The sequence below is a fragment of the Aulonocara sp. 'chitande type north' Nkhata Bay genome, linkage group LG15 (assembly GCF_057382095.1).
Source record: "Aulonocara sp. 'chitande type north' Nkhata Bay isolate Kocher_YH1m ecotype deep benthic linkage group LG15, A_spYH_male_GT1.1, whole genome shotgun sequence".
Taxonomy (NCBI): Eukaryota; Metazoa; Chordata; class Actinopteri; order Cichliformes; family Cichlidae; genus Aulonocara; species Aulonocara sp. 'chitande type north' Nkhata Bay.
The window spans coordinates 23187074-23200409 of NC_141358.1; the positions used below are offsets into that span (position 1 = coordinate 23187074).

At 39.0% G+C, this 13336-nt stretch overlaps 1 protein-coding gene and 1 pseudogene across 2 annotated transcripts; both read right to left on the minus strand.

The window, feature by feature from the left end:
- Window positions 1–947: 947 nt before the first annotated feature.
- LOC147313086 (cytochrome P450 2K1-like) lies at window positions 948–4326 on the minus strand. The gene is made up of 9 exons (XM_086265042.1): window positions 4011–4326; window positions 3745–3907; window positions 3512–3661; window positions 3266–3426; window positions 2967–3146; window positions 2526–2667; window positions 2123–2307; window positions 1637–1778; window positions 948–1563 (listed from the first exon to the last, which is right to left on the minus strand). The coding sequence occupies exons 1-9, from the start codon at window positions 4215–4217 to the stop codon at window positions 1376–1378; spliced, it is 1518 nt and encodes a 505-aa protein (XP_086121168.1). The 5' UTR covers window positions 4218–4326; the 3' UTR covers window positions 948–1375.
- A 5157-nt stretch (window positions 4327–9483) lies between these two features.
- On the minus strand, window positions 9484–12501 carry LOC147313087 (cytochrome P450 2K1-like; annotated as a pseudogene). The gene is made up of 8 exons (XR_015125080.1): window positions 12203–12501; window positions 11934–12096; window positions 11701–11850; window positions 11594–11614; window positions 11031–11279; window positions 10682–10863; window positions 10196–10337; window positions 9484–10122 (listed from the first exon to the last, which is right to left on the minus strand). The product of XR_015125080.1 is annotated as a cytochrome P450 2K1-like (transcript).
- Window positions 12502–13336: the final 835 nt, after the last annotated feature.

The following is a 13336-nucleotide window of genomic DNA, read 5'->3' on the forward strand; positions in this document are numbered from 1 at the left end:
AGGGATAAACAGTGCAAACAGTGTTCTGTGGTTATGAATGAGTAAATGATTAATGTTGCAGTTAGTACTTTGGTCTGTGTCAATATTATATTTTCAGGATGAAAAATAAATAAAATAAATAAAACACGTATAAATGTGTGTACCTGATATCAACACAGTTATTTGTGTAAACACTTTAAAGTGCAGCATTTTTTTTACTATATTTTAACATTATTTGAAACTGAAGCTCATTTTTTTGTATTGACTTTTAGAGTTGAATATATGATAAATGTAAAGAGCATTTATATTTAATGCTTTTATATAAGACTTCCAAACCGGAAGTATGTCATAAATCAGAAAGTACGGTAAATAACTTTTTATCCAACCTAAGTGAGTGTAGGATAAAACGGGTAACCAAGCAGTTTTGGCCAAAGTGACTGGGTAGCAAAGCAGGTTTCCTAACAACAAGGGCAGCAGGTAAATAAAGTGGCAATATCTAAGAGAAGCAATAAGGTTGGAGAAACCTGCATTCAGCTAAGACTGAAGAAGTCACTTGGATGAAATGCTTCTCCCGCTGAAAAAACTACATCAAGATGAACTGAATACACTTTAATTATGGGTGACTTAGACAGCTACAAGTGATGGTCATTAGTTTTTCTTATCACTAAATGAAAAAGTGAAGCGGACAGATAGAAAATGGCCCAAAGAGTCTGGTAACCATCAATTAGCCCCCCAAAATTATGAAAAAACAATTCATCTATACAAATAAACATTGATATATATTTCAGTTCCTTTCAGACATTCTTCTTCTCTCTAAAGAGGTCACATGGAAGACCAACAATGTAACAATAATGTGTTGTCAACCCATCTGTAAACTTCTCCAACCACCAGGGGGCGTGGCATGGCGGTACTTACTAAGAAAACTGAGGGTGTCTTCTTTCTTGAGGGGCAGTAATGAGCACGACATGCACTGATGCAGCATTTGATCTTTATTGTGGAGGAAAATGTTTAACATCTTACATCTTTATGAGCAAGCGAGAGAGCGATACATGGCAGGTGTAGCATTTTTAAGTAATCAAAACATTCTGCCTTTATTGTCAGTGAAAACTTTGAAGCCAACAGGCAATCTTTACCTACATGAGATGGGGCTAATAAAATCACCTTGAAACTAAAGGAACAATTGAACTAAACATTTTGTAAATCATGTCAGTGAGCCTGAAATTGTTGCCATGATGCCAGGTCTCTCTTGGAAATTAGATTTTTAATCTCAATGAGATTTTTTTTACCTGGATAAATAAAGGACTAATAATAATTAAGGACACAAGAAAATATTCTGCTAAAAATTGACTGGAGCCGTTTCACAGGACAACAAAAGCTTATAAAGACCATCTCTTCCTCACATTTGGGAAACAGCACATAATTTGTGAATCGAAGGGCTGAGAGTAATGCTCACAATTGGAGTCAGATCTAATTCATCCTCTGAAACTCCAGGTGCAGGAGTGAAACGAAAACGCTGCAGGAGGGTGGTGAAGAAGAGGAAGAGCTCCATCCTGGCCAGACTCTCTCCGAGGCAAATCCTGCGACCTGCAAGAGATGAATAATAATCAATTGTCCTGTGAAGAGATGTACCTCAGTGGTAATGGCTGAGCTCACAAACCTGCAGAAAATGGAATGAAGGCATCTCGCTTGACAAACTTTTTCTCTTTGTCCAAGAAATGAGCAGGATAAAAGCTGTGAGGCCTCTCCCACTCACTTGGATCATGCAGGACAGATGTCAAGAGAGGAAACACTGTGGTTCCCTGCAGATAACAGCTGATTTCAGAGATGCACAAAGTACAAAACGTACTAAGACAACACATAAAAACAGCACATACTTTTGATTTGGATTCAGTTTCAAACTTTCCCGTATTCCTGTGATTGCCCGTCCAAGATGGCATCAAGCTTCTGTTTTGTGCACTCAGTAAACTGATAACAACTGTTCCCACTCATGCTTACTCTTTGTGTCTGCACTTAGGTTTTTTATAGCTTTAGAACTTTGGCACCTCAACTCAAAGTTAATGCAGGACGATCCAGGATGTAGTTACATTATCTCAAAACATGGCTTGATGCCGAGCAGATTCGAATAGATAACAATTAGTCTAACCTTCTCAATAAAGTGACCCTGAAAAGTGATGTCTCGGGTGGTTTTGTGAGGAAGTGCAGTGGGGACGATGCTGCTCAGTCTCTGTATCTCATGGATGACGGCGTCAGTGAAGGGAAGGTTTTTCCTGTCAGCAACCTGCACCTGTCGATCTCCTATGACCCTCCTCAGCTCTTCCTGGACCTCATCTAGAGTATAAAAGTAACAGTAATTGAATTTCATCCCTATTAGAATCCTCTGGAGTCTAAACGAGAACAGTGGACACATTACACTTGTGTTACACTGACAATAACACTCCAGTATATTTGATAAATGTATGCTTATTGTGATATTGCTCTTGTGACATGTGTCATGTGATTTCCAGTAAAAGAGTGTATTCAAGTTGTGGATTATTTGAGCTCCTCACCCTGTATCTTCGGATATTTGGCCATTAGCAGAAGTCCCCATCTCAGTGTAGTTGATGTTGTCTCAGTGCCGGCAGAAAACAGATTAATGACTGTTATCAGAAGATTATCATCATGGAAGTGACTGTTGGTAATCCCAGATTCCTGCACATAGACATTTAACAGCAAAGTCACTAAAATCATTCTAATCCCAAAGTTGGATGGGGGTTGCACAGTAGAAAAAGAAGTGTCAAGGCACCGAACAGTAACGAGGATGTAACATACACCAGAAGAATTACAAATGATCAATAGTGTTCGCATACATCTGCTGGGTGATAAAGGTATTAGGATGCAACACAGCTGTTTTGTCTTAACCATAGCTGAGCAGGATAAGGCACAGTTTCACCATCAGCTTAAGTTATTTATTCCTGAACACAAAGTTAAAAGATAATAGAAAGTCCAACCTCAAGATTTTCTTTGCGGACCAGAAAGGCGTCTACAAAGCCTCTGCACATCTGTGGGTTCAGAGTCTCTTTTAAACGATGGAAGAAGGCACGGTTTTGCATTTTATTGGCAGCAGCCAGTTTGAACCCTTCGTTCCTATCAGCAGTCCACTTCAGGATTGATGGAAACATTTCATACATCTGTGAATCATCAAATATACATCTGTACATAAAATACCATTTTTCATTTACAAAGGTTATTGAGTTGTACCTTGAAAAAATCTGTAACTCCATAAGTGTCACAAAGTAGGAATCAATACCTGTATTGAGGGACTTCCACCGAGTCTGACAAATCTGTTTGTTCGATCTACCAACGATGTAAACTCTGGATCATTATATTCAAATCTGCTGCCATAGACGATGGAGCAGATAATATTAGAGACTGCACAGTTAATTGATTGGGTTGTATCAAACGCTTCTCCTGTAGCAAAACAAACACATACAGTCAGTATAAGTAATTGGACCATTAATTCAATTCAGTTCAAACAAATGTGATAATTTTTTACCTTTAAATTTCTTAAATACTTCAATGAGATGTTGACATTCCTCAATTATTTTGTCCTCACATGCTCTCTTGCCCATTCCAAAGTCTCTCAGTTTAGTCAATGCAAAGCGTCTCATTTCTCTCCACGAGTCACCATTGGACCACAGAACTCCTGAGAGTGGTCATATTTTAGTTTGACAGTACCAAAATAGAAAAAAAGCTAAAAGATTTTAAGAAAAAATATTATTCCTTTACCATGCTCTTTGGTTAATTCATGCGCAAGTTTCGTTGGGCTTCTGTCTCCAAACACATCATCATAGTCTACAAGTGCCTGCTTCACTGTCTTGTATCCTGCTAGGACCACCACCTTTTTAGGTCCCAGATAGACCGTGAAGACTGATCCATATTTCTTGGATAACTAAGAACAGAATATTTTCATATTTTCACACACATCAAAGAAACCAAAGCTAAAAAGCTGCCTGGAGAACTGTATCTGCAGCATAGTTCAATTACTTTCTCACCTCCAGCAATGTTTTGTAAGGTCCTTTCAGGTCCAGTTGCAGCAGGTTCCCCAGCACAGGTAGTGGTCTGGGTCCTGGAGGACCCTTTTGTTTTTTTTGAGAATTGAAGCTTGGAGTGACGATGAAATAGACAAGGAGGATGACTGTCAGTGCCCCTAACAAGAAGGCAGAACTGAACGATTGGAGAAAGACATCTAATATCCCCATGGCTGTGAAACGAATTCTCTGGTATGAGTTCTTTGTACTGAGAGCCCAGAGACTTAGTGCTTTTTGCGTTGTCTGCCAAATTTCAGTCCTGTACTGTGCAGCATATAATACAAGGTGTGACAGTAACAGAGCAAAGGTCCTCTATGAAAGAAATAGTAAATCATTAACGTTGCAGTTGATACTTTGGTCTGTAAAATAAATGGAAAAACATTAACAAACCAACAAAATAAATTAAACACAGAATAAAAATATCTACTTGGATGTTAGAATAATTTTTGACAGAAGTGAGTATATCTGTTAAAAACGTAATAATAGTTTTCATTTTTGGTAGATTTTAGCATTAAAATTCAGGGTTGCCATGGCCGTTTTATCTATCTATCTATCTATCTATCTATCTATCTATCTATCTATCTATCTATCTATCTATCTATCTATCTATCTATCTGGCAAGACTGCAAACATGACAGATGTATGTATATATATATATATATATATATATATATATATATATATATATATATATATATATATATATATATATATATGTACAAGACAACGAAGCTCCTGACCATGCATGAAGGGTTTCACTCCAAGTCCAGCACCCGGAGGCTGTATGCTAAGTGGAACGAAAGAGGCCGGGACTGGTGAGTGTCATCACCACAGTCCAGGATCAGACATGAACATCCACTAACACATCAGGTAGAAGGCCCCAACCCAAGAAAGAGGAGGAAGAGGAGGAACCATCATGGAAGGACAGGCCCCTGCATGGTGTGTACCACCAGCAGATAGAGGAAGTGGCTGACATCCAGAAATCCTACCAGTGGCTGGACAAAGCTGGACTGAAAGACAGCACAGAGGCACTAATCATGGCAGCACAGGAACAAGCTCTGAGCACAAGATTCATAGAGGCTGGGGTCTATCACACCAGGCAAGATCCCAGGTGTAGACTGTGTAAAGATACCCCTGAGACAATGCATGACATAACAGCAGGGCATAAGATGCTAGCAGGCAGGGCATACACAGAACGCCACAACTAAGTGGCTAGCATAGTAAACAGGACCATCTGTGCGGGGTTTAACCCTCACCCCAATAAGGGAAATTTAAAACTGTTGGTTAAGGGTAAATGTAACTTCAAGCGTAAACATCAATTGGAGCTCACTAAAATTAATATTGAATCCATGTGTAACTTTGCCAAAACAATGCCAGACTCTTTAGTTTTCTCTGGTCCCCTCCCCAATCGCACCATTCCTTAATTTGCTGGCTGTCTGAGTGGTGTCCACAAAATGATGTGGTCTTTATAGATAATTGGAGAAAACCTGGTCTTGTTAGGAGAGTCGGCATCCATCCCTCTTTGGATGGAGCTTTTATTTATAGAAATCTCAGTCGAGCCCTACCTCCTCCCTGTACTTTGCAAAAACCATATTTTTTGAACCAACTTTAAAACTGAGTTATGCTGAGACATTGCTTCAGTTCTTCAAGTAGTCTATTCCAAAGCTTCACTCCACACACAGAGATGAAAAAACGTTTTAGTGTTGTACAGATTAATTAATGCTTCAATACAGGGAGGCTTGCCCGATGGCACTTACCGAGACGTGGCTGATCGATGTGGACAGTGACACTTCACTGCGAATCAGCGGCTTTGGGACTAATGTCCGGACAAAAAACAGTTGTGTTGCCCTTCAGGGGTGTTTTGATTGTACTGACTGGTCCTTGTTTCAAGAGAGCACTTCTGATTTGGATGAACTCACTGGTGTGGTGTGTAGCTACATCTCTTTTTGCAAAGACTCTGTAATTCCAGTCAGAGAATTTAAGACTTCCCCCAATAACAAACCGTGGCTCTCTAAAGATATTAAGGATCTGATTCTTAAAACGAAAATTGCTTTTAACAAGGGAGACATTTCCACTGTGAGAATACTGAGGAAGGAGGTGAGGGCCGCAATACAGATTGCCAAGATGAGATACAGAAATAAGATTGGGGGAAAACTCCACAGTAACAACCTCAAAAGAGCTTGGCTTGGTATGAAAACAATGGCAGGGCTACAGATGAAAGGTAAAAGTAATATTACCTTAGAGGGGTTTACCTCTAAAAACATCTGGCAGACAGTCTTAACAGTTTTTACCTTTGTTTTGAGAACTTTGACTGTTCTAGGCAGACCAGCACACTGAGGGAAAAGACTATCACTCCCCCATCATTTTGTATTGATGAGAAGGGGGTAGCTAATCTCTTTAGACACACTAAAAGTAAGCGTCCTGGACCTGACAACATCTGTGGACAGGTACTGAGAACTTGTGCTGATCAGCTGAGTGGGATTTTTCACCATATTTTCTCACTATCTTTAGAGTTTCATTCAGTACCTAAGATTTGGAAACATGCTGTCATTGTTTCTGTTGCTAAGGGCAGAGCCTCTGGCTCTGACTTCTTTAGTGAGGAAGTCCTTTGAGAAGATAATTGGAAGGAGATTTTAATGCATGTTGAACACCATCTTGACCCCTTCCAGTTTGCCTACAGAGCAGGAAGAGGTGTGGAGGATGCTGTTGAAACACTCTCGTATTTCTTGTATGAGCATCTTGAGGCCCCTCACATCCAATTCAACACTTCTTACTTGCTGGCAGGCTTTACAATCATTTTAAACTTGATACTAGTCTGGTCAGCTGGGTGACAGACTTTCTGACTAATAGGTCACACTGCGTGAGGGCGAATCATGTGTTTTCTGATGTGCTCTCCTGCTCTACTGGATCACCCCAGGGTTGCTGCCTCTCTCCCCTTCTGTTCATTCTTTATACAAATGAGTGTCGCAGCAATTTCATGAACAGACACATCCTGAAGTTTGCTGATGACACAGTGATCGTCAGTCTTCTAGTGGGAGACGAGTCAAGCCATGGACAGGTTGTAGTCCTTTCTTTCACTTAATGTGTCAAAAACTAAAAACATGATTATTGATTTTAGGAAGTCCTCTTATAGCTCATCACCTACTATTATTAAAACTGCTGAAATCGGGATTGTTGAGAGTTACAAATATCTAGGTGTGGTACTTGACCATAAACTGTGTTTTGAATCTCATTGTCACAGTGAGGTTCACCGGTATGTTAGTTAGAGCAGGGCCCAAGAGCAGACATAGGCAAGGAGACATGATATGAGTTAACAAAAGGCGAGCCTTTATTATGGCTGATGACAAAAGGCAAAACAAAAGCTAAACAGACTATGAAAAACCTATGACACTGAACGCTATGCGAGACTATGAAACGGTGATAAAGCTATGAAACTTTGAAAACTGATTCTATGACTGTGACTACGAGAACTGTGATGACTATGACGAGACATAACTGGGAAGGTTACACAGACGACGCGACACAGACTGAATGAAACACAGAGACTAAATACACATAAGGGAAGATCAAGGGAAGTGGCCACACAAGGGAGCACAGCTGACACCCGTGAACCTAATGGCAGGACAGGGGAAGTGAAACTAAATACAATGAACAAAGAACACTGGACTCTTTCAAAATACAACAGGAAACATGGAGTCGTAGACATGACACAAGGGGAACCTGATAAACCATGAACTAAACTGCAATCTAGGCCTGACTGAATAACTAGAAAACTGAAAAGAAACTGGAATACAGATGAAATAACAAAATAACATGAAACTCAAAAACACTGGGTCGCATGACACAGGACCATGACACTCATGCTGATGCCACTACTAAAAAGGTTCAACAAAGAATGTTCTTTTTAGGGAAAATGAAATCTTTTAATGTCTCATCTGACATGTTGTCTTTGTTTTATGGAAGTTTTATCAAATCTGTGATGTCCTTTTGTATCGCTGCCTGGTTTGGTAACCTGACGGTGAAGAATAAGAATTGAGGTTGGGACTTCTGGTAAAAACTGCTAGCAAAATTTCAGGGCACTGGCAAGATGGACTTTTGGCCATCTACAACAAAAATGTGCTTAGAAAGGCTCATTCTATTATGAATTGTTTGAACCATCCACTTCACACTGAGTTTGAGTTGTTGCGGCCATCGTTTTAGAGTACCTCTGAGGAAGACTAAAAGACTCCAGGTTTCTTTTATCCCTACTGCATCTTGTCTCCTTAATGGCAAATAACCGTCCTTGGACTTTCTATCACTACTATTGTCATTATTATTTTATATTATTGTTCTGTTTACTTTTATCCTGCTGCCAAGCTAATCTTCTTTGTCTGTTTTCTGATACATACAGGTTTATGAGTGTAAATGTGCTTTGCTTGATTTCAGCAATTTTGACAATTGATTCAAATTGTAGATACCGAATAAAAATAAAACTATTTAAGACCAGTGTTGGTCAAGTGACTTGAAAAAAGTAATCAGTAACTAATTACTGATTACTTCCCCAAAAAAGTAATCCCATTATTTTACTGATTACTTATTTTCAAAAGTAATAATTACTTAGTTACTTTTTAAAAACACGATTTACAACCTGAATAGGTGATAAAGCGATAGATCTTTCAGCCCAATTCTACTTTTTCTGCATAATCCATCATACAAAATGTAATCAAATGGAAAAGTCTCTTTTTAAAACTTGTTTTATCAGTTTTAATCTTTTATCTTTATGCATCAATCAAAAATGTAATTATATGCAACATTCTCTGACTGGAAGAAATTTGTTTAATATTTAAACCTATTTTCTGCAGATTCCAGCAAATAAAATAAAATATTTTTTGTGTCTACACTCAGTCTTTCAAATAGATGCAAGTAAAACCCAGCAGAAAATAAATAAAGTCAAAGACTAGTGGTCCTGTTGCACTATTTTCACCTGTAAAGCAGGAGTGGGGTAGGCGGAGGTTTACCCTGGTGCAGGTGTGCCGCAGCAGTCAGTTGAAGAATCCGCGAGTTTCTTTGTGAGTTTCCCATTACGTCGTAGCGCACTCGGTGCTTGCTTGGAAGTTTAGGAATTTTTTTTTTCCGCTGTAAAAAGACGTTTTCTTCCCACGCACAACGGACACTAATGTTTTTGTCACTTTTTATGGAATCAAACTCAAAATAAGGTCAGTACTTCCACGCTCACCCAGACATGGCTGACCAACAATGCTAACAATAATAATATTGTTTTGTCAACCCACCTGTAAACCTCTACAGCATTGTGGGTATTTGCTAAGAAAAGTGAAGGAGTCCTCCTTTGGGAAGGATACACACAGCGTTGTCTGGACAGTTTGAATTATCAAAATGATCTAGAGAGGGCAGTAATGGGTATGACGTACACTGTTGCAGCATTTGATCTTTATTGTGGAGAAAAACCTTTAACATGTTACATCTTTATGAGCAAGGGAGAAAATGATACATGTGCTGGTGTAGCATTTTTAGATAATCAAAACATTCTGCCTTTATTGTCAGTCAAAACTTTACAGACAGCTACTCAGAGACTATTCTAAAGCAAACAGGCAAATGTGACATCTTTACCTACATGAGACTGGGCTAATAAAATTACCTTGAAACAAAAAGGAACAAATGAACTAAACATTTTGTAAATCAGTGACTCTGAAATAAAGGACACAGAAGGCAATATTCTGAAAAAAAATTAGGCTGATTTATTTTCACAGGGCATACAAACGGGAAACAGCAAATAATTTGTGAATCGAAGGGCTGAGAGTAATGCCCACAACTGGGGTCAGATCATTTTGGAATAAACTGAGGTGAATCTTTTAACCAGGAGACATATATTTTTAGAGAACATCTGTTCCTCACATTCTGGAAACAGCACACAGTTTGTGAGGTGAAGGGCTGAGAGTAATGCCCACAGCTGGAGTGAGATCCAGTTCATCCTCTGAAACTCCAGGTGCAGGTGTGAAACGAAAACACTGTAGGAGGGTGGTGAAGAAGAGGAAGAGCTCCATCCTGGCCAGACTCTCTCCGAGGCAAATCCTGCGACCTGCAAGAGATGAATAATAATCAATTGTCCTGTGAAGAGATGTACCTCAGTGGTAATGGCTGAGCTCACAAACCTGCAGAAAATGGAATGAAGGCATCTCGCTTGACAAACTTTTTCTCTTTGTCCAAGAAATGAGCAGGATAAAAGCTGTGAGGCCTCTCCCACTCACTTGGATCATGCAGGACAGATGTCAAGAGAGGAAACACTGTGGTTCCCTGCAGATAACAGCTGATTTCAGAGATGCACAAAGTACAAAACGTACTAAGACAACACATAAAAACAGCACATACTTTTGATTTGGATTCAGTTTCAAACTTTCCCGTATTCCTGTGATTGCCCGTCCAAGATGGCATCAAGCTTCTGTTTTGTGCACTCAGTAAACTGATAACAACTGTTCCCACTCATTTTTACTCTTTTTGTCTGCATTTGTGTTTTTTGTAGCTTTACAACTTTGGCACTTCAACTCAGAGTTGACACAGGATGTGGGATGTAGTTACATTATTTCAAAACTTACTGGCTCAGTGCCAGGCAGCTTTGAATAGATAGCAATTAGTCTAACCTTCTCGATAAAGTGACCCTGAAAAGTGATGTCTCGGGTGGTTTTGTGAGGAAGTGCAGTGGGGGCGATGCTGCTCAGTCTCTGTGTCTCATGGATGACGGCGTCAGTGAAGGGAAGGTTTTTCCTGTCAGCAACCTGCATCTGTCGGTCTCCTATGACCCTCCTCAGCTCCTGAACCTCATCTAGAGTATGAACAAGAGTAGTGGACACATTTGATCCCTATTAGAGTAACAGTAACACTCCACCATACTCAATAAATGTACGATTATTGTGATATTGCTCTTGTCACATGTGTCATTTGATTTCCAGTAAAAGTGTCTTCAAGTTGTGGATTATTTGAGCTCCTCACCCTGTATCTTTGGATATTTGGCCATTAGCAGAAGTCCCCATCTCAGTGTAGTTGATGTTGTCTCAGTGCTGGCAGCAAACAGATTCATGACTGTTATCAGAAGATTATCATCATGGAAGTGACTGTTGGTAATCCCAGATTCCTGCACATAGACATTTAACAGCAAAGTCACTCAAATCATCCTAATCCCAAAATTGGATGGGGGTTGGACAGTAGAAAAAGAAGCATTGTAAATGCTGTTAAAATGTTCTGTGTAGATTTCATGACATAGATGACTGATTTATAATAAGCTACATAATTTCATTAATGTACATATAGTTTGTGTTGAAATGTCTTTATTTGAAATGTACACGTGTAAAGTGTAAGAGCTAGTGTCTCGTGAGAATACCCTTTACGAGAGTACAGAAGACTTTTTTCATGGACTGCGAGGGAGCAGATGTCTCTCATGAAGCGATTTTAAGCTAAAGGTTTACTAAAAGAAAAAGCAACACAAGGACTTTATATATATATATATATATATATATATATATATATATATATATATATATATATAGTATAGTATAGTATAGTATCAAACGCTTCTCCTGTAGCAAAACAAACACATACAGTCAGTATAAGTAATTGGACCATTAATTCAATTCAGTTCAAACAAATGTGATAAATTTTTTACCTTTAAATTTCTTAAATACTTCAATGAGATGTTGACATTCCTCAATTATTTTGTCCTCACATGCTCTCTTGCCCATTCCAAAGTCTCTCAGTTTAGTCAATGCAAAGCGTCTCATTTCTCTCCATGAGTCACCATTGGACCACAGAACTCCTGAGAGTGGTCATATTTTAGTTTGACAGTACCAAAATAGAAAAAAAGCTAAAAGATTTTAAGAAATAATATTATTCCTTTACCATGGTCTTTGGTTAATTCATGCGCAAGTTTCGTTGGGCTTCTGTCTCCAAACTCTTCATCATAGTCAACAAGTGCCTCCTTCACCGTCCTGTATCCTGCCAGAATCACCACTTTGTTTGGACCCAGATAAACCGTGAAGACTGATCCATATTTCTTGGATGACTAAGAAAAACAGAATATGATCATATTTTCACACACATCAAAGAAACCAACGCTAAAAAGCTGCCTGGAGAACTGTATCTGCAGCATAGTTCAATTACTTTCTCACCTCCAGCAATGTTTTGTAAGGTCCTTTCAGGTCCAACTGTAGCAGGTTCCCCAGCACAGGAAGTGGTCTGGGTCCTGGAGGACCCTTTTGGTTTTTTTTGAGAATTGAAGCTTGGAGTGACGATGAAATAGACAAGGAGGATGACTGTCAGTGCCCCTAACAAGAAGGCAGAACTGAGGGAATGGAGAAATACATCTAATATCCCCATGGCTGTGAAACAAACCATTAGGAGACCTTTTACTTTAGAGCCTCAGTGACTCATCATTTTGGATGAAACACGTCAGCACATCACTTTGGCGGCCAAACTGGAAAGCCAGTACAAGGGGGATAGAATAAACATTGGGAAGCTTCAGTAGTAAAGCAGTAAATCATTACTGAGTAAGGCGGTGTTTCGATCAGTGTCTAAACTTTTCATGTGAATCAGAAAAGTAGGGCTTTGCTTTTTAAAATATTCACAAAATGTTTCTAAAAGTTAAAAAATAAATTCTTAGAAACCATCTCCAGATATCTTATCTTCCTCTGGAGATGGTTCACAGTCCTGAATGGTACTGATGTTACACCCCTGAACAGGAGAAATAATCATATTGAAATGATGAACTGATGCTTCCTCACTGAGAACCTTTACTCAAATGGGGATACTATGATTTCATGTAAGTGGGCAGAGACAAAAGTAGTAGATCTCAGGTGACCTCATTCAGACTTCATAGATCATTGACAAAATGTTGATTCTTAACAATATAAAATTAAATAAACAAATTCAACCCCCTGATTTTAACACAATGAGATTTTAATTTTTTAAAGCAGTTTTTTAACACATGTTGTGAAATATGTCATTTACCTGCATGAACTTTTTGAATAAACAACAGGATCTTTTTTGTTATTTTAACTTGTCACCCTGCTGGCTCTGTTAGAAGGATTAGCCAACACCGTTAGTGCAAAAAAAACTCCAAACAAAAACATGCAGATTAACACGCAGGTGTGTATGTGTGTGTGTGTGTGTGTGTGTGTGTGTGTGTGTGTGTGTGCATGTGTGCTCCAATGATATTTGTCTGGACATTTGGCAAGGATACACACAGCGATGTCTGGACAGTTTGAATTATAGGGCAGGGCCAAATTGGAGGGTGTTTATATAGG

Coding starts and splice junctions, on each gene's coding strand:
- LOC147313086 (XM_086265042.1), bottom strand. CDS start 4,217: ATGGGGATATTAGATGTCTTTCTCCAATCGTTCAGTTCTGCCTTCTTG. Junction 3,427..3,511: donor AGTATTTAAGAAATTTAAAG/GTAAAAAATTAT, acceptor GTTTTGCTACAG/GAGAAGCGTTTGATACAACC. Junction 2,668..2,966: donor TCCGCAAAGAAAATCTTGAG/GTTGGACTTTCT, acceptor GTCTATGTGCAG/GAATCTGGGATTACCAACAG.